The sequence below is a fragment of the Metarhizium acridum genome, assembly GCF_019434415.1.
Source record: "Metarhizium acridum strain ARSEF 324 chromosome Unknown scaffold_579, whole genome shotgun sequence".
Lineage (NCBI taxonomy): Eukaryota > Fungi > Ascomycota > Sordariomycetes > Hypocreales > Clavicipitaceae > Metarhizium > Metarhizium acridum.
Window position 1 is genome coordinate 531,417 of NW_027094047.1, and position 24,889 is coordinate 556,305.

Below are 24,889 nucleotides of genomic sequence, written 5' to 3' on the forward strand. Positions count from 1 at the left end.
AAACTGTGTATAAGTGTGGTATCATATGTCGAAGTGGTAGCCGTGTTGCACAAGAAGGACCACCCGGCATGCTGAAAGAACTAGACCGTGCTTGGATGGGACGAACATTCTACTTTGTAGCTGGACTGCGTTTTAAACATTGTCTTGGTCGTTTTGCGAGACTTGGATGTGCGAGCGGCGAGTATGCCAGGTTGGGCTGGCAACGCGTGGAAGCGCTCGGGTTCATGGCGATGCATCTTGACTAGGCATCTTGCGTGTGAGTTGTTGGGTTTTCATGGACATTTTGTTTCTTTTTGAATTCTACAGCCCAAAAAAAAAAAAAAAAAAAAGAAAAGAAACAAGAAGGAAACCTAGGGTGTACAACAATTCCCTTTGCCGTTGTCATGTACAGAGTAGCCCATGTTCGCCCGATCAATGACAGCGCAAATCGATGCCAATGCCTGGCCTATCGTTCCTCCTTGGCCAGCTTTCCCACCAACGCCCTGCCCGCACTTTCTCCTTTGATCCAATCGTCCTCGGGAAAGATGTCGAACATGCCGACCTTGCGCAGCACTGGAATTGCAGCCTTGATGGCTGGTTCCAGGGCCTTTCTTTGATGCTCGTCGCCGGCGTCGTACGCCTTGATGTTGACTATTAAGGCACCGACTGTGCCTGTGGGAAGCTTGTCGCCGTTGGGGAGCGTGACAATGGGAAACGACTTGGCCAATGTCCCCATGGTCTGGTTGTTGATGTCTTGGAGACTCTGCGTAGAAGACATGGTGACTGGTTTGGGAGGCCGTGGAGATGATGCAACCTATATTGATTTGAAGAGGTGGGAGTGAGCTTTTGAGTTGATGGTTGTGAGATGAGTGCAAGTGAACTTGACAGATATCATGACATTTCTATGTACTTTTCCAGCCTTACATGGCTCGATACATGATGCTTATCCGCGGAAAGCCCGCGAGCACCAGCTGGAAAGTCCATGGGCTGGACCAGGCGGACAAACAATGGCATGGGACGTATTCGAAAAACCGTCAAGGCGAAGCTGCGACTAAAGCGAGGCTGCAAAAGGACTAATCTGAGAAGGTGCATGTGGAAAGAAGTCTCACGCTCGGAGGTCTTACGAGGGATGCGGTGTACTGGGTCGGGCATCATTGACGGTTCTGTTTCTTTCTTGATTTATCCAAATAGGTTATGACACAAAGAGGCACAACACTCGTATCCAGCGAGCTTCACAGAGGGGTCACTCGCGTCAATGGAACAAGCCGCGAAGCCCCAGCCCGATGACAGCATACACGGCCGTACCAGCGGCCAGAACGGACAATCTGAAATGGTTAGCACCATGTTTGTCTTCAAAAGAGGGATAAGAATTTTTTTTAAAAAAAGAAAAGGTAAAAGACAAGGGACGACAAGGAGAAGATGACATAGAACCAAGAGCGCGTACTCTCCATACGACTTCCTCCGCAACACAAGCCCAATGTCGGCAGCGCAAATGCACAGGGTACTGAGAATCAAGGTGCCCAACTCGTCGTTGCGGCCCTTCTTGGCAAGAAAGTACATGGCAAGGCCAATAGCCAAGTCTCGCGACCCAAGCACGCCCGAGAAGCCGAGGGTGCTCTCGTAGTCTGCCGTTTGCGAGTCGCTCAAGGCTGTGATGCCAAAGAGCGCAGCTGTGCGATGAGGGCAAAAGGTGGCGAGGGAGCTGAGAAGGAACCAGCTCGATGCCACGCCGAGACCGAGCGCGTTCCACGTTGTCGGGGAGAGGGAAGAGAGGCCCATGGTCTTGAAATGGCGCAAGTGGTGAAATGCTTGGTCGGTCCATGTTGCGCAGCCAGGCGAGGTCCAACTGGTCTAGTCATCAAGTGACGGCTTAATTGTTTGGCCGAAGCGCGGCGCGCGCATCACGAGATCAATTGATGCCTCGTTTCTTCACCACCTCACCCCTCCAGCCTCGGGCGTCAGGTGCAAAGTCGGGCAGAGGCACCCGGCGACGAATGGCCATGGCTTGATTTCAAACTACCTGCTTGAGTACATGTACGTGGCGTCATTCAAGACCGTCATCAATCACCACTCTTGCGCTCCGTCCCACGTCACGACTCTGCCAACATGCTCATCCCTCTCGCCCTCGACCACGCTTCGCACGAGATCGCCGGCCCGCGCCGCATCAACAGCGCCCAGCCTTTTCATCTTTCTGGGAGTGCTCCCGCCCAGATGTGTCGCCGACAGCCCAGGATTGACGGCAAAAGTCTTGACGCCGTCGTCTCTCAACACCTGGTACCAAGTCAACATGCACATGTTCACTGCCGCCTTGGAACACCTATATCCTTGGTGCGTGATGAGTCCATCTTTTGGCCAGCCGTCCTGCGGTTCTTTTGTCCCGCCTGAAGCGCAACCCTCAAACGCGCCGCTGAGACTCGCATTGCTCGAGCTGAGAAAAAGGAGCCGCGCTCTTGGGGATCTAATGAGCAAAGGTGCGAAAAGGCCGGTCAGGACCTGGGCGCCGGTAACGTTGACGTCGTATGCCTTGTTGAAGACGGCCCTGAAGTTGGATGCGTCTCCGCTGAAGGTGGTGTCGAAGAGAGCGCCTCGGTGCACGCGTTAGCCAAGTGTGAGTGAAATGCCATTGACAATACCAGCATACCAGCATTGTTGATCAAGATGTCAAGCCATCCAAATCTGTGCTCAACATACTCGACTGCTTTCTGAATCGACTCGTCATCCGTCACGTCAACCTGTATTGCCTCAGCAGTGGTGCTAGACGGCGCCAGCAGATCCTTCAATTGGTCCATGGCCGCCGATGCCTTGGCCAGCGTGCGACCGCCAACAAAGATGTGGTAGTCGTCTTTGGTTGACTTGATGAGTGCCTTGACCGTCTCAAATCCGATGCCGGTGTTGCCACCCGTGACGAAGACGAGCTTTGGGAACATGTTGTTTTGCTGACAAGATTTAGATGAGGGGATAAGAAACTAGATATGAGTGCCCTGGCCATCTCGGCGGGTGTTTGCATCTCTGGCTTTATATGATGCCTACTCTGCCTTGTTTGCTGAGCTCGGGCCATGACATGTGGTTCGAATGAAGGGGAATTATCTGCAAAGCATACCAGTTGACGCCTGTTGGCTTTGACGAAATCCCCCGGGCGCACTGAAAGGCTTGGAATCTGGCAAGCACAGACTCTGTGTGGCAATACTGGCTGCGGGAGGGCAGGGGGTGTCCATTGCCATGCTGGCCAAAGGCCTAAGCTCGTCTTTACAACCAAGGACAAAGAATCTGAGAGGAAAACGAGCGGCACCAGCAACTTTGTGTAACCTGTTGGACGGGGTGCATTGTGCTGCATTCTATTGAGTTACCATGTCCGTCTATCGTGAGGACTTGCGGAATCTATCTCTCTGATGTCTTGAGCCCTAATCCTATGTAGAAGTAGGCTCAACTAGACCTGATGCAGCCCTAGTCTTGGTTGATCTTTGGAAACATAACGATAAGCCTGGAACTATGTTTTGCCAGAAATTCCTCAAACGACGTCAATCCTCCTCTCGCGCTTTGCGCAGCCGAAGCGACCAACTCGCCTGTAGCCCCTCCGTAGTACCCAAACTCCTCAAAGTAGCCCATTGTCTGCACGAGGATATCACCTCCAAATGGCACAGCGGCCTGGTATTCCTCCGCCGAGACCTGGCGATAGATGACTTGTTGCCCCGTCGCCTTGCCCATGGCCAGTGCAATCTCTTCAAGGCTATATAACCGCTCCGCCCCGTAGACGACCCTGCCATCATGCTCGTCAGGGTGGGCGAGAATGGATCCGATAAACTTGCCCGTGTCGCCCTGGGCGTCTATCAGCGGGACTGTGGTCCGGGGAGAAACATGCATGGACATGATGTAGGCGCCGTCGCCGTCTTGGCATCGCTTCGGGGCCGCCACAGTAATGTAGTTTTCCATAAAGGAACCCGGTGAGTAAAAGGCGCTCTTGATGGGGAGGCTGCGGATGTAGGCCTCCGCTCTGGCCTTTGCATCAAACATGGCGACGCTGTTGAACTTGCCGCCTGATATGTCGCTGACGGACGGCAGGGTGCTGAAAATGATGTACCGCGCCCCTTTACTGCAGGCAACATCGGCCGCGTTCTTGGCTGCGCGGAACTCATTTTGAAGAGCATCGGGAGTGAAGTCTGGCACCGTGACGAGGAAGACGACGTGCACTCCGGCCAGGGCTCTATCCAGGGAGTCGGCGTCATGGAGGTCTCCCCGAATCACCTCTATGTTTCTATCGGCAAGGCGTCGCGCTTTGATAGAATCCGGGTCGCGCGTAATGGCCCGGAGCTTGTATTTTCGAGACAGGGCCGCGTCTTCAAGAACGTAGTCAATGACGGAGCTGCCCTGCTGGCCTGTGGCACCAAAGACAGCGAGGATTTGGGACATGTTGTAGATTTACGCACGCAGCCGCTTGAGGCTTTTAGGTCAGTTAAATCTGGATTACTGTCAATGGTTGACGCCTCGCGGCAGTTATATAGGTTGGTGAGGGTTGTCTGACGGAGGAGAGTTGCTATCTCCGCGCTTCCACCCCCTTAACTCCGTAAACTTGCAAACAGGTCCAGTGAGATGTCAACTCAGCTGGACAAGAGAGCTCTATTCCTTCGTGATTGACAATCTCAGCCGCTGGGCGAAGACGTTTACGCTGGTATGAAGCCGTGACGTTTTGCCAGCAGCATGTCTAGTGCTGCAACTTCAGGCTCGATACCTGCTGGGTTCCCGGCCTTTCCATACGTAGCTAGCGAAGTATAGCAGCGATCCTCGACGCGGACACAAATGGAGAATATATAAGGAGGTCTTTCTCGCTTCATTTCAGGCAAGACAAGGGTGAATATCTGTGCTCGGGGCATGTCCACAGCCATCTGAGTCGTGGGATGAAGTCCTTTGCCCAAGACGCGTCGCAACAATGCTAATATACATATCAGTCAACTCCAAAAGTCGAAAGTAAAATAAAGAATAAAAAAATTGAGAGGAAAAGCTGGATACAGCCCTGTAACCGCTTGAACCATGTTCACCGCACCTTTGATGACGTTTGTCATACTTTCGGCCATGCCACAGCACTCCTTTCAATAATTGATGCGGCAGCCTGATCTAGATAGAGCAGCAAATTATTGCTCGTCATGCCGTAGTCTAATACCAGACCTCCGTTGAGAACGACTAATTGTGAGCTCTAGTGGCTGAGCACCTTGCTTACGACTTCGGTGGTCCTCGCGTCCTGCATTGGGACCCTACCCTTGTCTTCGTCTGGGGTAATGCCTTCAAATGTTTGTACTAGATAGTAGACAAGTAAAGATTCCAGAATACAGTAATCTGAAATGAACCATTGGCAAATGGTAAGCTTGCGGTGCCACATGGCTGGGACGGCCTGTCTCGACAGCAAAGAGGAGAATCAAAACGTGGTGCTGGCAAGACTCGGATTCGGCTGCTGCATGTAATTGGTTCAGGTCCACATTCACGGCAATTCACATCATTGCATGGTCATTTAGCTGGTCAAGAGTCAGCACATGTGCAGCTGAATGTTGTATTGACGGATATAACACCGGCTGCCTTTCCCCTCCCCAACAAACCAGACTCGTCTTTGCCCGGCATCTCTTTGCCAACACTCTCGACAAGACGCCCGCAGTACAAAGCACTTTGCAGAGCGAAATTACCACCGCTGCCCATGTCAGCTAGTCGTCCCCCTCGTCCCGCGCCGTCTTGGAATGGCGAGGTGGACAAAGTCAAAGAGGCTCGGAGCAGAGGAGATGCCGCAGCGGCCATCACTGCGGCCAACTATGCCGCCGACAGTATAGAAAGCCAGATTGGCGAGACCATCAACGGGTCTGCAGACGAGAATGAAGCGTTAACCGCTGCCCAGCGCTTCACCTTCAATGTTGCGGCCGATGCCTGGCCGGGCTGGCAACGCGACGGACCCTTGCTGGACAAGCCTACTCTTCTCAGAGCAAAGCATCTGGCCCTGCGCTCGGCATCTCTGGTTGACAGACTGAGACTTGGTCCAATCCAGGTCGGCACAGGCGCCTGGCTCGTCGGCGCGTTCGACCTGGTGCTGGGAAACTTTGAAGAGGCGCTTGCTCGCTTCTCGGCCGCCTCTGACAAGTATCATGCTGCACCCGCACCTGGGCTTGAACTGCTGACTAGCGGATATGCCGTCATGGCGAGGGTACTTTGGGCATCCAAACCCGAGGCGGACATTGCCGGGGATCTGGACCGAGTCATTGCCCAGATTCTTGCGGGCAGCTTTGAGGATCGTGAAGAGTGGGCGGAGCAACTTCGCACAGCCTTGGCCGTGGTCTTGAGGAAAGACTACAAGGAAATGTGGCCTTAGCTCTATTTGGTGCTCGCCCGATTCGGGCAACGAGGAAATAGTTGTCCAATTCAATTTGTAGCTAGCTTATGACTCCTTGCTGGTATGCCACGAGGAAACGAATGTGCTCTTGTTCTGCTATAACTGGCTTTGCTTTTGTAGATGTGATTTTCGGAGAGCTGTTTTTAGGAACCTAGGTCCTTCTCCATTTTTCTTTTTGTCTTTTCTTTCATTTTTTCCTTTTTTCCTTTTTTTTTTTTTTAAATTTAACGCTATTTAATGCTAGCACGAGCGCTGCTACCCGCAACCTAATCTGAAACAAATAGAAATTATAATACTTGCCGCCCTCGCTCTATTAGATACATGCGGACGATTTCTTAGTAACGACAGCTTTTTTATCGCCACCGTCTATCAGGGCTTGGGGAGCAGTCCCGATATAAACGACAAAAATGTAATGCAAGTCCTAAGTCCATAACTACATAGTGATTCGTTGTAACTGCCATAACCACACAAAATGCTCGATAAAGAGACGTATCATACGGATACAGTACATGAGAGTCACGGAGCCACGAGCCATTACGTTCAAAGCAGGCTATTCAGGCTTTGGTAGCTCAACTATCTGCGAATATACTAATGAGAATGTAAATACTGGTCAGACGAGAGACACTGGATCTTGCGCAAGCACCGGCAGATCTCCCCATGGCCAAATCTTGGCCTGGAATCGAATGAAAACTCTTATCCAGCTTCAGCGCAATCCAAACAGGTCACGACTTGCTGCCGGTTGTAGCCACGCTACTTGCTCTGTTGCTCCCCAACAGTGATTTCGTATGTTCCGGGAACGGTTGAAGTTACGCTCCACGGCATGTCGCTCCCGCAGCTGCCATCCTTCCAGGGAGCAGTTAAGCTCATCTCCACTCCGGCTGCTGAAGTCAACGGAGTGCCAAAAGTTGCAGCTGTATAGGGGTATTTGGAGCAGTCGCCAAGTCCGGTGTAGTAGTACTCTACAAACCCTACCCAGTACCCTCCTTGCATTCCGCTGACACCGTCTGGCAAGTCGAAGGACCCCATGTGCCAAGCCTGCTTGGTTCTTTGGTTGACAAGTGTGCCGTTGTAAGTTTGTTTGGTGACGTTGATCTGCAAATGATACGTGTCGTCGTAGCTCGCTTGCACATCAATCGCGCAGGACACGCCAGGCCCGTTGTCAGCACCGGGGTGACAGTTTGCGTCTGTCGTCGTGCTGTTGGGGAAGAAGCTCGAGTAGGTGGCATGCACGATGCTTTGCCCGTTTTGATCCGGTCTGGGCTGTAGGCCGGTATAGATGACGGTGTTGGGGTACCCGCTGGGAACATTTTGGAATGAAACGGCCTGCTCAAAATAGTAGCCTGATTCGTGTGGCGCCTTTGGCATCGCCATGGGAAACGTAACATCTTGGAGCCCACTGGCTGGGACATTTGCTGCTTCCCAGCCCAGATGGACCATCTGCACCGCGCCAGCGGCCTTTAGCAAAGGGATCAAGGCAATAAATCTCATGGTTTGTATGTGTCAAGATGCTGCGTATTACAAACAGTAGTGAAATATTTGTGTAGAGTATTTGTGCGAGCAGGACAAACGGTTAAGGCATCGTCCTCCTTTAATACTTGTTTCGTCACGGTGTAATGGCAACATTCACCTTGGCTCGGCAAATGTGCCGAGACATACATCTACACAGCCAGGAGTGTTGGGAAAAAGAACACGTCACGAGAACTAGTTGCTTTTTTGAATGATTTGCAATTAGTCAGTTTCAGGAAAACTCCATTACGTTGGAGAATCTCTCTCCAGGACAACTTGACGAATGACTTGATATGGCGTTATATAGGATATGTCTAAGCGACTTACTGTGACTGAAATGTATCTTGACAGGTTGAAACACAGGCTTTGTTTCTGCCCAAGTAGTAAGCCAAATGGTCCTTTATGGGGTAGTATTATATGTAGATCACTTCAGCCTACAACCTTTCCGCCGCCACACCTGTGCCGTGTCAGCGTTATTAGTCAACTTGTCTAAGAAGAGCTTCTTCCCGTTCCGTTTGAACCTATCATACCCCGAGATCCCGTCTTCTCACCTGGAGACCCTGTCGTATGCCTCAGTCATGTGCTGCTTTTTGGGATATGTCGTCCGGCCACCTCTGATAAATGAAACATGATGTTCATTACAGTTTCCTTCATATATACAAGGATAGTAATATGACTTGCTGCTGCATCACTCGCTGTGTCACGATAAGCCATTCAATCTTGTCGTTGGCCATCTTAACCGCCTGGGCCTGGACATAAGGCAGGCTGACTCGAGCTCGCCCTGTCGCCAACACAAGGCGAGGAAATACGGACCGACATTTGGGGCATGCTGACCTCTCCACCACTGTATCGGCAACTGCCGTCGACCAAGCCAAGATGCGGTGGCAGACGAGATATCTCATAGGTCATATAATCTTTGCAACACCGCTAGCACTTGGTGTACGGCGAAACGACTAATAAAGCCGGTCTCCGAAGCTTGGTATCGCTGGGTGAGCTTCGGATATAGCTAGTCTGGTGACAGCACGCTGCAAGACTTCATAGTCGAGGTGGGCACTCCAGCATCTACATGTGGGAGCCTCGATGGCAAATATGCTTTACTCTCGTTACGTATTTGACCACCCTATCTACAGCAAACCTCCGATGCCCCCGAGTATTATGGAGGGGCCGCCACTTGCCACTGTCTCCATATAATTAGAGCGCGATAGCTGACGTAACAATATTAGAGTTCTTGTAAATTGGTCTCATAGCCTAGATTCGCGGGGGCAGCCATGGTCGACACAGTGAACGTAATTCTCTCGCAAGTGATGTCTCTTGAATTTTCCACGTCAAGGTCATGAGCACGGTTTTAGATCCTCTCCCAAAAATGTCCTCGACAGCGGCCGGAACCATGAGAGCCGTAGTTTGCAACTCGCCGGGCCCAACTTCCGTGCTAAGGATTCAAAATATTCCTTTGCCCACTCCAGTGGAAGGACAAGTCCTTGTAAAGGTCCTTGGCTTTGGAATCAACCGTGCTGGTACGTCTCGCCTTAACACACACCGACTTAATGTTACCTAACGGACCTGCTGTTGTCTTGATTTTCAGAAATGTACACTCGCCAAGGTCACTCGCCGAGCGTTGAATTTCCTCGTATATTGGGCATTGAACTTGTTGGCGAAGTTGCTGGGTATCCTTCTGGCTCTGAAGCAGACGCGGACGACCTGCCCATCGGCACCAGGATCGCAACCTGCATGGGAGGGCTGGGACGACACATCCATGGATCTTACGCCGAATATGCCTGCCCGTGGAAGGCGAATGTTTCCCGTATCCCACCGACTACGCTCCCCATCGCCACGATTGCCGCCATGCCAGAGATGTTTCAAACGGCGTACGGTTCGCTTGTTCAAGCGTTGGAACTCCAGCCCGGCGAAAGCATCCTCATCCGTGGCGCCACGAGCTCCGTCGGCCTCACGGCGATCCAGCTCGCGCGGTATCTGGGCGCCGGGAGTGTGGCGGCATCGACACGCTCTGGTGCCAGGGAGAAGATGCTGCGAGACTACGGGGCCGACGAGATCTTTATTGACGATGGGAACATTGCCAAGCAGGCTCCTGCACGATTCGACAAGGTACTGGAGCTGATTGGCACAAAAACTCTCAAAGATAGTATCAGATGCCTGCGCCCCAAGGGCATGGTCTGCATGACTGGCATACAGGGCGGGGAGTGGATAATGGATGACTTTTCGCCCATTACAGATCTGCCGGAGCGTCGGCGTCTCACAGGGTACTCAGGTGACCCAAAGGACTTCATGGCATTGCCATGGGCCAAACTAATCCAGGCAGTTGAGAAGGGGGAGATTAAAGTCCCAGTTAAAGAGTTCCGCCTCGACCAACTGCAGGAAATTCATGATAATCTGGAGCAGGGAGGAGGAGGGCAGAAGATGGTTGTCGTGATTTGACCCGTAGTACTGATGAGATGATGGAGATGGACCTGTATACTTCCTATTCGCCCTTGTAAATCAGGGTATGGAATTTTGTAAGAGTGACTTGTTGATCATGTTATCTCTCCAAGCCCATTCGTCAAGGAAGCCCACATTGACAGATTTCCTGTGTAAGTGAATGGAAATCACTTAGTTGCATGCAGTGTCACGAGGCGAGAGTAACGGGCGATATCAACGCCAAAGGCCCCTTTCAATGGAAAATGGCTGCTATTCATCGGGGACCCCGATAAGCCCCAAAACGCCTCAAATAGCTGCTTTCCGATTGTACGAAAAGCCTTAAAAGAAGGCTCGCGCTACCACCGTATTAAAGCTAAACCTTTAATAGCTGGATACCGTAGAACCCCTTAAATTAATTACTTTTTAGGTAACCTATTAGTTGACCTTTATATCTATAAATAAGGGCCTATTATTCGTATCTAAATAGCTTTAATTAAGGATAATTCCACTATTTAATCTACTTTTATAGCTATTAACGTAATAATTATAAGCTTAGTTTACTATTAAATTTAAGATATTTTAACGTTAAATTATAATATATTTAAGGTCTTTAATAAAAGACTTAATTAACCTAGCTATAAATATTAAAGGTCCTTTATTAGTAACCTTAATAGGTTTAAAAAGCTAGTTTTAGTGGATTTTTATCGTTAAAAAGTACGCTATTAATTAGGGTATTTAGCATTTAATTAACCCTTAATAGCCTAATAAGGTAGCTATTATCCCTTTAAAAAAACCCTAACCTAGTAATATTAACTCTAAGGCTATAATAATTACAAACCTTAAAAAGGTTTAATTTAAGAGGCTTAAATTCCTTATAAATAACTATTAGGTTAATATTTAAGCCTACTAAAGGTATTAAAAGGCCCTTTTAATTACTTAGTAATTTATTATAAAGACTATTAGTAGTTATTATAATATAATAGCTACTAAAAATAGCGTTTTAAGATAACTAGAGCTGCTATAAGCTCGGCTATAAGCTTATAACCCATATTATAAGAATATAAAAGAGAGGTTCTATTAAAATATAAATCGGTATTAAAGGGCGCTAATCGTACGAAAATTAAGGCTTAAATTATAAGCTAGTAGAAGGTGCTAGTAGAAGCTCGCTAAATTAACCTACCTAATACGAAAGGGCTTTAACTAACCCTAGATTTTATAGCTGTAATAGCCTTAATTAGCTTTATATTTTTAAGCTACTAGAATAATTATATCTTAAACCTCTTAAACCTTAATAAGAAAGGTTAAATAGATAAGGTCCTAGATAGCTTTTAAATTAGTAATCTATATAAATAGTATTACTAGCATTAAAAGGCTACGAAAGGTAAGAGCGGTTCTTTATCCTCTACCTTTTAAGGAAGCCTATTATTATTAGAGACCTTAAATGTATTATAGGCACCTAGCTAACCTACAAATAAAAGGTTAAAGACAGCTTTAAAGTGCCTCTATAATTAGAAATACTACTATTATAAGCAGAGCATTAACAAGAAAACTACATTTTCATTTTTTAAAAAAGCTTAAATAATTAATAATAAATCTAATAAAATACTTAAATTATAATAATAAATACATAAAATAGCTAATATTATAGCCAATCAGCTTATTTAAAAAAGTGGGTCCCTTTAGCTTTTTGTAAGCTTAAAAACTAGATTATATAGTTTTCTAAAAACTTACTACACTACACTACACTACAAAAACTACAAAATGTAGTTTTTGAAGTTTTAGGCTTATAATAGTATATAAGGACCCACTTTTTTTATTATAAGTTTATAATTTTAGATTTATGCTAGTTATTCGTAAAACTTATAATTCTATAAGTATTTTATTAGATTTAATATAATTTTTTATATTCGAAACTACAAAAACTACAAAACTAGAAAACTACACTACTTCCAATGCTCTGATTATAAGTGTTTATACCTAAACGAGCCTCTTAAAGATCTAATATAAAAGCCTAACGCTAAAATTAAAGCTTAAATTTAATAGAAGCTATTAAACCTATCTATTAAGGTAAAAGTTAATTAAGCTTATTAATAAGCTTTCAATTAAATTAATTAAAAGTAATAGGAAAACCTAAAAATAAAAGGTATCGCGTTTTTAAGCTAACTTTAATAATAATAATAAGGTGTTCTTTAAAATAAAGGCCCTTATTAATAAGGTTCTTTACAAGATAAAGGCCTTCTACAAGCGCTAGGGTAATCTAGGCCTTAATAGCACTAAATCAAAGAAGCTTATAAATACTTTTTATAAGCATTAATTAGAGAAGCTAATAAACGCTTTTTACGAGAATTAAAAGCCTAAAAAATCAATAAATAATAAAGCCTATAAAGGTCTAGATATTAGAGGGCTTAAAAGATTAAAAAATAAGAGTAGCCTAAAGGGCCTAAAAACGCTAAAAACGCTAAAAACGCTAAAAACGCTTAAATCAATGAAAAAGGCTATAATTAATTAAAGTATAGGTTAAATTACATGAAGTAAGTAACCGCGTTATTTATCTAGTTAATTTATAAGAATATTTACTCTTTAAGGGACTCTTTTATCTTAGATTCTAGGTTAAACACATATATTTATAATAACCTTAATTAATTTACTAACTATTAAGTTCTTTAATAGCTTAAAGAAGCCTTTATAAGCGATATAAAGCTCTAAATTAAAGGCTATAAAAAGGTCTCTCTATAAATACAAATAGAGCTCTTTTAGCTAGAGTAAGTAGCTTTTATTCTAACCTTTCACATAAATATAGCCTTACTAGATAGCTTTCTAGAAAAGAGCTATAATTAGAACCTAGTTATAAAAGCTATATTAAAGGATAATAAGGTTATCTTTTATATAAGACGTCGTTTTAAGTAGCCTATTATTAAATTCAATGAAATTTATGAAATTAAAAGCTTTTAATTTAATTTAACGCTACCTTAACCCTAAAAAATAGCCTCTACTAACCTCTAGCACTAATAGCTAGGCTACTTAAACGTAAATAGCCTTAAATATCTGGTCTAATAGACTATTAGGTTAAAGATTTAAGGCCCTATATAAATTAATTATAAAGCCTATTTTAAGGCTAAGGCTAAAAGGGTTATCTCTTATAAAAGCTCTTAAATAACGAGTCTAAGACTCTTTTAAAGGATTTACATTAATATCTTTTAATTTAAGCCTAGCTATAATAATAAGTTAATAGCTCTAATAGTTAAAGATAAATTCTTAGGCCTTTTAACGGTCTTTAAGCTTAAAAATACCACTTAAAATACCCTATTATTAGCCCTTTAATTATTTAAGGCTTAAATTTAAAGGTAGTATTAACTAGGTATTTATTAAATCTATTAGAATAATAATAGAAGCCTTTAAATAGCTTATAAGGCTTAGATTAACTATAAAGGGATTATTAATAAGCCTATATTACTATATACACCTACTTAAAACAGCCCTATTAAAAGGTTTAAGAGTGTTTTAAGGTTAAAAGCTCGTATAATACAACTAATAGCTAACCTTTCTACTAGATTATAGCCTAAAATTTAAAAAGCTATTACTTACCTTTATAATCTATTACTATAATAAGGCTTAAACTAAAAGACACTCTTCTAATAGCTTTAATAGTAGCTCTAATTAAATAATCGCGATATAGGTTATTTAAATAGGCCTAATATTACACATTTAATCGCGTATAATTATAGGGCCTATTTAATAACCTAGAAAGCCCTTTAAGGCATTTAAAAACGAGCTCTTAAGATAATAGCTCACGTAAAAATTAGCTACCTTATTAAATATAACTTAACTAATATCTTTTATATATAAATTCCATTAAAATTAAAAGTTAAACGAGTTAAAGATATAACCTTTAATAAAAAAACCTTTTATTAAGGCTAAATTTATTAAATTTAACTATAAAAGCTATAATAGCTTAAATCTTTAACCTATATTAAGTCTAATAATAATAATAATACTAATAAGATACGATTTATTATTAAACTTAATACTTAAGGCCTTTAAGCTAATTAGAAAGAAAGTTAGTTATTTAAATCTAACACTTTTAAAGACTTTAAATCTAATATAAGTGGCTCTTATTAAGACCTTTTAATACTAGCTTTATTAGAGCCTTTTAATTAATTTAAAGGGCCTTAATAGTTATAACGGATTTCTAATAGGGCTCTTAGTAGCTTTTATAATAGCTTTTTAATTAAACGGCTTAAAAGGCTATATAAAAGAAGCCTACTACTTAAACCTTAATATTAAAAAGAGCTATAAAAGTACCTTTATAAGCTTAAATTTAAAAAGGCTACTTAAGCTTAATATAATACCCTAACTAGCTAAGAGACCTTTTAACTTATTTAACTTAATTAAATAAAATAGTTATATTACCCGTTACTATTAACTTAAGGTGTTTAAATATAAATACGATAAATACGAATTCGTTAATAAATTTAAGGCCCGTTTATACGTATAAGATAACCTTTAACTACCTAATAATAAGAAGACCTACGCTATAACCTTAGCTAAAAGGTTATTTTAAACTTTAATAGCTATTATAGCTAAATTTAACCTTAAAGCTAGGTAATTTAACGTAGTAAATACCTTTATAAATAGCTTAATTAACGAAGAAGTTTACGTTAAATTTCTTAAAGGCTTTAAAAGGCCCGGTTAAATAATAAGGCTACTATAAGCCCTATACGGGCTATAAAGGTTAGCCTTATTATAGTAATAGTCTCTTAGTAAGACCTTTAAGCTATTAGATTTAACACCTTATTTAAAAGACTCTTATATCTTTAATAGCCTAATATTAACGGTCTTTTTCTACGTTAATAATATCGTTTTTTTATACTATTAGGTAGCTTTTAAAGCTACTAATTAAATGATTTAAAAGCTTAAATTAACCTATAATATAAAGGACCTTAGTAAGCTATAATAGTTTTTAGGTATTTAAGTCCTTTAAGATAGGGCTACTTATAAGCTTTAATTATATTAGGATTTTATATTAAAAAACTAGCTACAAAATTTAATATTCTTAAGAGAGATAGCTTTAAAGAAAGTTTAATACCTAAAAATTAATTAAAATCTAATCTAGGTATTATAACTACTAATTAAATTCATTAATATTAGTAGATAATCGGTTCTATTAATTATATTATAGTTATTAGAAGACCTAATATAGCTAAACTAGTAGTTAAGCTAGCTAAATTCCTCTTTAATTCGTTAGAAATCCACTAATAAGTCGCTAATTAAGTTATTAAGTACCTGTATTTAACGTGATACCTAGCGATTAAATTCAATAAAAATCCCGATAACCTAGAGCTTTAAATAGCTTTTAATACCGTATTTATAAACGACTAATAGACTTAAAAGTCGTTATAAGGCTTAATAATTCAGTTATTTAATAGACTTATTAATTAAATAGCTAGCAAGTAAAATACAGTTATAATATCGTCTATTAAAGCTAAATTATTAGCTTTTACACATATAATTAAAGAGACTATTATAATATCTAGGCTTTTTTAATAGCTAAACCTTTAACTAAATTATCTAAAGCCTATAATATAATGTAATAACTTACAGATAATTTAGCTTATTAATAGTAATCTTTTAAGGCTTAAGACTACTCTTTATTATATTAATATTTATAATAGCTAGATTTAATAAGCCTATTAATAAGGGACCTTTAATATTAAATTCGTTTAAAGCGCTAATAATTTAGCTAATAAATTAATAAAGACCCTAATAGGCTAATAATTTAACCGCTTTATTAAGTAATTAAAGCTTATTAATATTATTAGCATTATTAAAAGAGCTTAAATTAACTAATCTAGCTTACCCTAATAGCTATTAATAGCTTTAATAGCTAGCTATTAATCTAATTTACGAGGGGTATATTAACGTTAAAGGCCCCTTTTAATAGAAAATAGCTATTATTTATTAGGGACCCTAATAAGCCCTAAAATGCCTTAAATAGCTGCTTTTTAATTATACGAAAAGCCTTAAAAGAAGGCGTACACTACTATTATATTAAAGCTAAACCTTTAATAGCTAAATACCGTAGAACCCCTTAGATTAATTACTTTCTAGGTAACCTATTAGTCGACCTTTATATCTATAAATAAGGGCCTGTTATTCGTACCCAGATAGCTTTAATCAAGGATAATTCCACTATTCAATCTGCTTCCATAGCTGTTAACGTGATAGGCGAAGTACTACCAAGTGTAAATTATTTCTCTATCAATGACTAGAGTGTATAAATTCCGTACCACCTGTACTCAATGTGTTTTCTTTGATGCCTCCTTTCCACTGCTCCTCACTGTCACCCCATCCAACTTCCAATTCTTGCGCTCACCTTATTTATAATGCTCATAGGGACCTCTGTCTAGATCTTGTGGTAACAATTGTCGGGTATCGGGTGCTTCCATGCGGACCCCCAGTCGAGCCCCGTGGCTCATGATCTTGTCAACAAGCCCATCCTAGAAAACTCCGAGTATGCATTGCAGTGGACTCGCACGAAGTTTTCTCGAGACCTCAGTAATGAGTTTTGTTGGATTAGTTGTCACTTGGTTGGACATTGTAACGCCGAAGCCGATACGTAGGGTGCCTGTATTTGCATGATTTGATGTTGGGGATGTTGGAGGCCCGGTGATTATTTTCGACTTCATGACGATTCGATATGATATACCGTAATGGCTTATGATGTACCATACACAGTAGTTGACATCACGATATGATTGCGAGGGGTTTCAGACCGCAACATATGTCGTTTTATATTATTATCAATGCTGCTAAGAACTTCCTTTGCATTTGCACTATGACATAGGGATACCTAAAAGAAGGTCAGAACCAACGCCAAGGCAGACGGCAGTCTCCAAACCAAAAACTGCCAACACTAATTGTCATTCTTAGCTCGAGAACCAGAATTCCAATCATCTAAGGAGCATTCCACAGCAGTAGTCAAAGAAGGTTAAAGCGGGCCAGTAGTAAAAATAAGACTGGAAGAAGGAAAAATAGGCCAGGTCAAGTGTAGGCTTGCCCGAGATTTATGAAAGAGTTGGCCGACTTTGGTGATGGCTGACAGTCATTTCCCGGGATATATGACCAGTCGATGCAACCGGAGCTCAGACGTGTAGCATGTTCTACGCACAATGAGCAACTGGTCCCGCACAGCCTCCACCACAATGATCAATATAAATGGCGTTGTAGGTGGAATCGCAGTAGTAAATCCCGTTTAGGTCGGGGACTGCTCTTGCGTCCCAACCTGTCAATTAACGTTAGCATGAAATATCCAAAACTTGACAACTGTCTCTATGGCATTATTCGCTTGGCTGATCCTACCGAAATCATTACGGAGCACCCAGCCGCAATAGCTGTAACTTCGCTCACAACCTTGAATAGCCATAGCTGAGCCAGAAGCTGCGATAGCAGTAGCCATGCAGAGAAGGGTGAATGAATTAAAGTGCATTTTGGAAGGCTATTTTGATAAGGCTTTGACTTTGTTTCAGATGAAATAATGCTTGTTGGGAGTGATTGAATATCAAGTGTATGGCTGGGCGGTGGAGTTTCAGTTGTCTGGTCCTTGAAGACGGCGTGAGACCTCCTTTATATCTTCAATGGCGCCGCATCTTCTGAAATGAATGGATGAAGAATGTCGGAAGTCGGAAGTCGGGCAGCTCATGGGAACGAGCTGCAGCTAGAGGGCCATGTTTACCCGGCCTGCTGTGTGACAATAATATCCCCTCTTGCCTTTCGGTCAGTGTTGGCTTGTTGACTCGTCAGCAGTCACAACATATCTGCCGGCATGACAGCTACATAGTCTGTATTCTGGTTGGACTGGCATATGTTTACGGATGTTGCGTGGAGATGCCGCGAGCAAGGGCCGTTACCATCTGCGTATGTACAGCAGCTGTTAGTGATGCCCAAGTCCCTCCAAAAGCATCATGATGCGTACGTATTCCATCCAACCAGGACACGAGAGGGCAGAGGAGACATTGTTACAAGCCAGTTCTTTGAGTTGAGGTTATCCATAGTCCTGGAACCTGCTGCTGGCCTCTGCTTTGATGCTATAGCAAAAGCCTTAGGAATGAGAGAACCACGAGGCTATTCTCGCGCACACTAAAACTATTATTTATTTCGCCAAGTCACCAAACCATACGGGCCGAACCAGTACCCTTCTCCGAATTCTTTGCACCGACTGCAGACTGTTGGGAATCGACAGTCTCCCGCCCAACCCGCCAAATCTTGGCGTGGGCCATCGTTACCATGTCCCATTGCAATAGCTGCACCGAAACGTTTCGAGATTATTGCCAAGAGTTGTACAACTTTACTACTACTGGGCATCCATACCGCGACGCATTGTAAGTTCTTGTACTCCGAGGTTGGATACGATGGCCTCATCCCTTCTCTATGTCTACGACTTGCTGAACTTCTCACCACCGCAACTATCATAACCGACTTGACGCGCCAGTTTAGCTTCTGGGGGCTTTTTAACTCTGTATTTCTTTCATCGGATCAATATAGTTCATACGGCGATGGTACCGCGGTGGCAGCATGTCTCACCCTCTAGATGATCCGCGTGACCTTGGCACCCCCCTTTTTCAGTAACACAGACAAATCACATCAATAATTGAGCTAACTTGCGGTGAATGGAAAGGATGTGGCTGGTTTTTGATGGAATGCCTTGTCAGAGATTTATCGAGTCCTGCGCAGACCCGGCCTCGAGCACACCCAATTCCAGATCTGCAGCCATGAGTCAAGTTCACCTTGGGGAGACTTCGCTTGCCTATGCGGGGAAACAGAATGTGGAGAATCCTTTCGCATCAATTGTCTCATTATCCGTCCCCCTTTTGTTCTTATCCGGCGGTTCTTCCTCCGCCGACCGGTCAATCTCAAAGAGATGGCTCAACGATAGGAACAGAACACATGGGGCCCTGGTCTCCTACGCTACCTTAGAGACCAGGAATCTACATGTGGTGCGTAAAACTACCTTGACTAGAATGGATCTGTGGACTTCTTCTCATGGCAATCAGCCATGCAAAGTCGGCCGTGGCTGCATTGTGAGTGCTTGTCACTACGTCATACACAAGGGTTAGAACGGGGAACTTGATCCCTGTTTACTCTCGGGACATCTTGATGGCTGGGACTTGTCGGCTCCAACCGACCACCTTGTTAACTTTTTTGAAGATAATAGCAGTATGCAGAAAACACGCTGTGCAAGAAGAACGCGATATCTACGGCCTATTAGTAGTGGAGCTCTTCATAAAAAGGATGGGGTATTTGGCCTTTAAAGGGAGAGAGTTATCGTGTTCTTCGGAATCAAATTATCTAAAGTTTTTTTAGTGTCCAAATAAACTATGGAAGTCAAAAGGTTACTCTATTTCTATTCAATGTAGTATCCACTGTGAAGCTGACCCTAACCCTAACACTCGTGCCCGTTTGAGAAACGCCATTGACGGGTGCTGACTAAGTCATGTCACCAATTCTGCCGTTAAACCATATAGCCACGCCGACGCAAAAGTTCCCGGCCTCGGTGAATAGGGAACTCTGCTACAAGCATGACATTGACCTTGTCAGCACTGACTCCGGCTTCATCTAGGTCCTAGGAGCTGCAGTACCGCACAAAGCGTCTTCCCAGTGGCAAGCACATCATCCACCACCACGACAGACGCGCCCCTTGGGACTATATTCAGGCCCATCTCAATTCCCTTCTCCACCGTACCGTGGGAGGCGCAAGACGAGATGTGTGACGGGGATTTGATGACGGAAATCGTGGGCGGAGGAAGCTTACCGGCTTCGCGAATCAATGCCAGAGACGCGCCGACACGCAAGGCCAAGGCCAACGCATAGACAAAGCCGCCAACCTCGCAACACGCCACCAAATCAGCTTTGGCCTAGTCACCGGTGAAGTGAGCTTGCAGCAGGGACGTGCACAAGTCCAGCCCGCCCGGCTGCTGGGAGATGTCAAGCCCGTGGCGAAAATCGAGACCAGGGCGTGGGAAGCCGGGCACTAGGCGTACCATACTAGCCAGTCGCTGCAGGTTCTCGTGGAAGAAAGCAAGCAGATGGGTTTAGGCAAACTTCTTTGCCGCCTCATTGCCGGTCGAGTGACTAGAGTCATTATTGAAGAGCAAACTGGGCGGGTAGAGCTCCATGCCGTCGTCGTTATCGCCGCTGATTTGGCAACCCCCACGAGCCCGTTGCGTTTCACTGCTAGCTTGAATTCTAACCTCGAGCAGTCTGCTGCTTGGGGCCAAGTGCGAAAGGCTACGACGGGTGCTTTATCCCTCATTCCTGTGATAAGCAGCATGTCCACATCCATAGCGTCTTTCACCGCATCCAGAAAATGCTCTTCCCGCAGCCGAGATCGATGGTGCAGCTGTTCCTGGAAGAATGCCGTTAACGCAGCCCGATGTTGCTCTTTGTAGCGTCGGTCCCGAAGCAGGCGTTGGAGATCGGCCCAAGCAGCCTCTGCATATTCTCGCTTGGTCGTGTCGCCAATGCTGATTGCGCGTGCTGTGAGCTTTGGAGGGCACATTTGGTGACGATGGAGACCTAGGTGTCGGCGCAATAATCCTTGCCTGCGCAGCTTTTGCCTGTAACGAGAATGATGAGCGTCGGCGCCATCGGTGCTTTGGCCAGTGGACAAGCATAAGCCAGGACGTTTCGCGGATCCGAGATCTGCTTGAGACGGATCAAGCGCGGCCGGTTCGGTCCGAAAGCTTTGGCTGCCAAAGCGGTGTCTCTGGGATCCGGCCCCAGGTCGGCGCCGTAGACTCCGCTGCTCAAGGGCAACAACTCTCCAATCACGTTGTATACCCATTGTACGGAAGCTCGAGCAGCTTCGGTTCCATCTTGGTCGCGGGACCAGACAGCAAGCAAAATCCCAGTCTGCCTCACTAAACAGGTCTCTCACGCCATCATGGACATTCTCAATCCTCAGGGCGCGTCCTTGACTGTTTTCAGGAGGGATATAAGACGCATAACGGGTTCATGAGCCTCATTGGCGAAAACAAGACTTGAGTATGTCCAAGGGCTGGAAACACTACTCCCCCCCCCCCACCCAAATTCACAAAGGGTAGCGTGTGTGCACGACGTTGTAAGTGATTGGATAAAGAATATGACGGATGGATACACCCTCATAATGGATAGATATACCATCCTGGCGGGTGAATATACCATCTTCATTGGTGAATATACCATTATAACTGGTAAATATGCCATCATAATTGGTAAATATGCCATCATAATTGGTAAATATGCCATCATAATTGGTAAATATACCATTATAACTGGTAAATATGCCATCATAATTGGTATTGGAAACGATCCATACAGGAGCCTGCTTGGAGGACTTCAAAGGGCCTCCAGGTCGCGACTTGGACGAGACGGTAGCCGGGGTCCAGGGGTCATACTCGCCATTCACCCACATGAGGCGTGTCGTGTTGACGTAATTCCAGCCGCCCGTCTTTAAATTCACCTGATCGACTGCGAGGCCCTTTTCAAGGCCCTATGTGAAATTACCGATGGTAGGGAACTTTTCTCTGCACCGAGCCAGGGTACTGTTGCGGGTGCAAGCCCTGGAAACGAGGACGTTGTCTGCACCAGGCCCCCAGCCTGGCCACTACTCAAACCTTTTGATTCTGATGTCAGATGATACTAGGCCTTAAATTTGTAAAGTGAACGGCAGACCTGTGGCTCATTGCGATGGGACTACGACCAGAGAGGCTCATCGGGGTCTGTTTCACTCTCCGACGAGCCGCACGTTCCCTCGTCAACTTGGCAAAACCCTCGAGCGCAAGCTGCACAACAACACCCTCTGGTCCAGGGAGTGTAACATTGCTCCCAGTCCATTGGTCCCGGGGAGAGGTTTTAGGTCAGCTTGTCTGTACTATTTGGCATTGTAATGCTATGCTAGATGCAAGGAGGTGGTTCGGCTATATACTAACCTCGACGTAATCACACATCCGGGTAGAATTAGTATAACTGGTGAGCTGGGTGCCTTGAAAGTCTCCCAGCGGACCCGTCAGCAATGAAGAAACCTCGCTCATTGCATGGTATGCCTAAAAGATACCGGGTTCTAGGACATTCCAGGCCGTCAGAGCGCTGGCGTATGAGCAGGCAGTCAGGACCCAAGGAGCCTTCTCAGGCCTTGATTTGCCACGGGAATCAAGTGGAAGATGAACATTGTTGGCGAAATAGATGAGATCTTGGATAGCGTTGTCGAGGGTAAGACGCTGCAGAGTCTCGCTGTAAAGTTCTTTCCAACAGGAGAATTGCCAACCCAGTAGCGATGCTCAAGAGTCATAACACCGGCCTTGTTGATCTGGGCAAAAAGACCAGTCAAGGTCGAGTTGGAATGGTTGACTTCATCATCCTTGATAGCGGCATCACTGGGAGCTTCCAAGATGATGGGTGATCAAGGACCACCGTAGTAGTTGGCGTTCCACCAGAGTCTCTGCTTGATTACTACCAGGTATAATAGACACCCCGTAGAAATGAATAGTTAAGGTTAATAAAGTCAAGTATAAAGGTCAATTAAGAGATATGCATTTGAAGGGATGCCCTAGTAGCTTCCACACACCTTATAAGATGTTATTTATGCGCATCAGGCCATATTGAGATATGCTACTAGGAGGCGGGCTTGTAACCTATGACTGACACCGCCCTTAACGCTACCTAGCCCAAGTATTCAAATTAAGACTCCGGAATCAGCTTATTAGCCTTCGTATAGCTAGCTCTCTTACTTATGAACTATACGAGTACGAAGAAAGTGGGGCGTGGTACCAGTAGATGTTTTACACAGGTCCAAGATAAGAAGGCTTGTCTTATTAATACCGTGTAAATAATGGATAAATTGCTAAGAGTAGTTTTTCTTTTATAGATAAATAGAGAAGTTTTCATTCAGAAAGAAATCTACTCTTTTCTTCAACTTTCTGCTGCTACGATTAGACAGCTATTCTCTTATATCTATCATCTCTCATCAACCACTACAATGCGGCCTACCATTATTACGATTGCTATTACCTTCGTGCCGGCTGTTCTTAGTGGCGGCAAATGCATACGTCAAGGATCGGAGTGCGAATGGACTGATTGCTTGGCAAAATCTCCTTCTTCAAATGATTTTAGCATTACAGACGCGACAACAGAGTCCAAGTCCAAGTCTCAACTTTGCAACCCCGAAGATCGCGAAGATCCCACATTCCCTGGCTGGAACTGCTGCGAAAATTATGGCGCCGGATGCTGGATTGGACACAAGACGCTATGGTGCAAGCCCAAGCCGGACACCCCTCTCGCTGAACCCATTATCGGACATACCTGGGGTTACAACTACGATGACAACGCACGGGAGTGTAACAGAGTTGGCGGGAAAGTGATCTCTTACACAGGCTATGATGAAGTATTGGGGCCTACGGTTCGTGTAAAGGGCTATAAGTGCGTGCGGGCGTGAGGGCATTATTATCTCCTAGATTGGGTATTTGGGCTATATGTTAAAGCTGCCTAGCCGAGGTAGCTAGCAGGCCGGATTTGTCCCCTTTGGGCTTTTTAGCTAGCAACAGCTCAAGCACATTCTTTTCAGGTTGTGACTATCACGTTACGGGACTTGCTATGTCAAGATTAAGTCCCTTGTTCAGGCCAACGGTCATTATTATACCGCTGCCTGCCAGGTAGTAGTATTACAATAGGTGGTTAGCTTTATATTATTTCGCTCTTTTAAATGTAATTCCAGCCGCTCGTTTTATCCAAGCCAACACTTGACACTGATACGCCGACGAACTGTACTGTCCTTACTACTCAATTAGTGTCTGCCGTAACAGGGCCCGTTCCGACTTCTGAGCACACCTACCAGACCTTGGTTTAAATTATGCTCGTACGGGCCCCGTGGCTGCCTACTCGTGCCACGCCCCCATTGGCATTTTAGGTTCCATCTTCGCTTGCACCCTCAAAGAGGGTGTCGACCACCAAAGCGAGCCTAGCAATGAATAAAAAAGGATGGCAGTGTGAGGAGTCCATCTATTCGCCGCTGTATGTATGAGCGCTGTAACCAGAGCATTAATAAGAAAACTATATTTTTAATTTTTAAAAAAGCTTATATATTTAATAATAAATCTAATAAAATACTTAAACTATAATAATAAATATATAAATTAATTTATATTATAAATAATTAACTTATATAAAAAAGTAGGTTCTTTTAGCTTATAATAAGCTTAAAAATTAAATTATATAATTTTTTAAAAACTTGTTATATTATATTATACTATAAAAATTATATTTTATAGTTTTTAAAGTTTTAAGCTTATAAGAGTATATAAGAACTTACTTATTTTAATATTAGCTTATAATTTTAAATTAATATTAATTATTTATAAACTTATAACTTTATAAGTATTTTATTAGATTTAATATTATTTATTATATTAAAAACTATAAAAACTATAAAACTATAAAACTATACTACTTCTATAGCTCTAGCTATAAGCCTATAACCTATATTACCTCGTAAATAATACACATATATTTAGGCTACTATACCCTCGTACGTAATTTACGTGTAATTAAATGTAAATTATAATCTTTTAATATTTTCACGTTTTTTTTACGTTAAGT

General features: G+C 43.8%; 9 protein-coding genes across 9 annotated transcripts; 3 read left to right on the forward strand and 6 right to left on the reverse strand.

The window, feature by feature from the left end:
- Nucleotides 1–445: 445 nt before the first annotated feature.
- Nucleotides 446–757, reverse strand: J3458_021446 (uncharacterized protein; the record flags this gene model as incomplete). The annotated part of the gene is made up of 1 exon (XM_007817832.1): nucleotides 446–757. One exon carries the CDS (start codon nucleotides 755–757, stop codon nucleotides 446–448), a length of 312 nt encoding a protein of 103 aa, XP_007816023.1.
- A 474-nt stretch (nucleotides 758–1,231) lies between these two features.
- On the reverse strand, nucleotides 1,232–1,758 carry J3458_021447 (uncharacterized protein; the record flags this gene model as incomplete). The annotated part of the gene is made up of 2 exons (XM_066122629.1): nucleotides 1,232–1,304; nucleotides 1,424–1,758. 2 exons carry the CDS (start codon nucleotides 1,756–1,758, stop codon nucleotides 1,232–1,234), a joined length of 408 nt encoding a protein of 135 aa, XP_065972387.1.
- Nucleotides 1,759–2,043: 285 nt separating this feature from the next.
- J3458_021448 (uncharacterized protein) lies at nucleotides 2,044–2,906 on the reverse strand (the record flags this gene model as incomplete). Its single annotated transcript, XM_007817834.1, has 2 exons — nucleotides 2,044–2,564; nucleotides 2,621–2,906. The coding sequence occupies 2 exons, from the start codon at nucleotides 2,904–2,906 to the stop codon at nucleotides 2,044–2,046; spliced, it is 807 nt and encodes a 268-aa protein (XP_007816025.1).
- Nucleotides 2,907–3,423: 517 nt separating this feature from the next.
- On the reverse strand, nucleotides 3,424–4,386 carry J3458_021449 (uncharacterized protein; the record flags this gene model as incomplete). Its single annotated transcript, XM_007817835.1, has 1 exon — nucleotides 3,424–4,386. The coding sequence occupies one exon, from the start codon at nucleotides 4,384–4,386 to the stop codon at nucleotides 3,424–3,426; it is 963 nt and encodes a 320-aa protein (XP_007816026.1).
- A 1,182-nt stretch (nucleotides 4,387–5,568) lies between these two features.
- On the forward strand, nucleotides 5,569–6,648 carry J3458_021450 (uncharacterized protein). The gene has a single exon (XM_007817836.2). The coding sequence runs from the start codon at nucleotides 5,660–5,662 to the stop codon at nucleotides 6,320–6,322; it is 663 nt and encodes a 220-aa protein (XP_007816027.2). The 5' UTR covers nucleotides 5,569–5,659; the 3' UTR covers nucleotides 6,323–6,648.
- A 445-nt stretch (nucleotides 6,649–7,093) lies between these two features.
- Nucleotides 7,094–7,831, reverse strand: J3458_021451 (uncharacterized protein; the record flags this gene model as incomplete). The annotated part of the gene is made up of 1 exon (XM_007817837.1): nucleotides 7,094–7,831. One exon carries the CDS (start codon nucleotides 7,829–7,831, stop codon nucleotides 7,094–7,096), a length of 738 nt encoding a protein of 245 aa, XP_007816028.1.
- Nucleotides 7,832–9,433: 1,602 nt separating this feature from the next.
- On the forward strand, nucleotides 9,434–10,282 carry J3458_021452 (uncharacterized protein; the record flags this gene model as incomplete). The annotated part of the gene is made up of 1 exon (XM_007817838.2): nucleotides 9,434–10,282. One exon carries the CDS (start codon nucleotides 9,434–9,436, stop codon nucleotides 10,280–10,282), a length of 849 nt encoding a protein of 282 aa, XP_007816029.2.
- An 11,065-nt stretch (nucleotides 10,283–21,347) lies between these two features.
- Nucleotides 21,348–21,710, reverse strand: J3458_021453 (uncharacterized protein; the record flags this gene model as incomplete). The annotated part of the gene is made up of 1 exon (XM_007817955.2): nucleotides 21,348–21,710. One exon carries the CDS (start codon nucleotides 21,708–21,710, stop codon nucleotides 21,348–21,350), a length of 363 nt encoding a protein of 120 aa, XP_007816146.2.
- A 1,563-nt stretch (nucleotides 21,711–23,273) lies between these two features.
- Nucleotides 23,274–23,729, forward strand: J3458_021454 (uncharacterized protein; the record flags this gene model as incomplete). Its single annotated transcript, XM_007817954.1, has 1 exon — nucleotides 23,274–23,729. One exon carries the CDS (start codon nucleotides 23,274–23,276, stop codon nucleotides 23,727–23,729), a length of 456 nt encoding a protein of 151 aa, XP_007816145.1.
- Between the last annotated feature and the right edge of the window lie 1,160 nt (nucleotides 23,730–24,889).

Excerpts from the sequence above, each read along its gene's own strand:
- J3458_021450 (XM_007817836.2), top strand. The coding sequence starts at position 5,660 with ATGTCAGCTAGTCGTCCCCCTCGTCCCGCGCCGTCTTGGAATGGCGAG.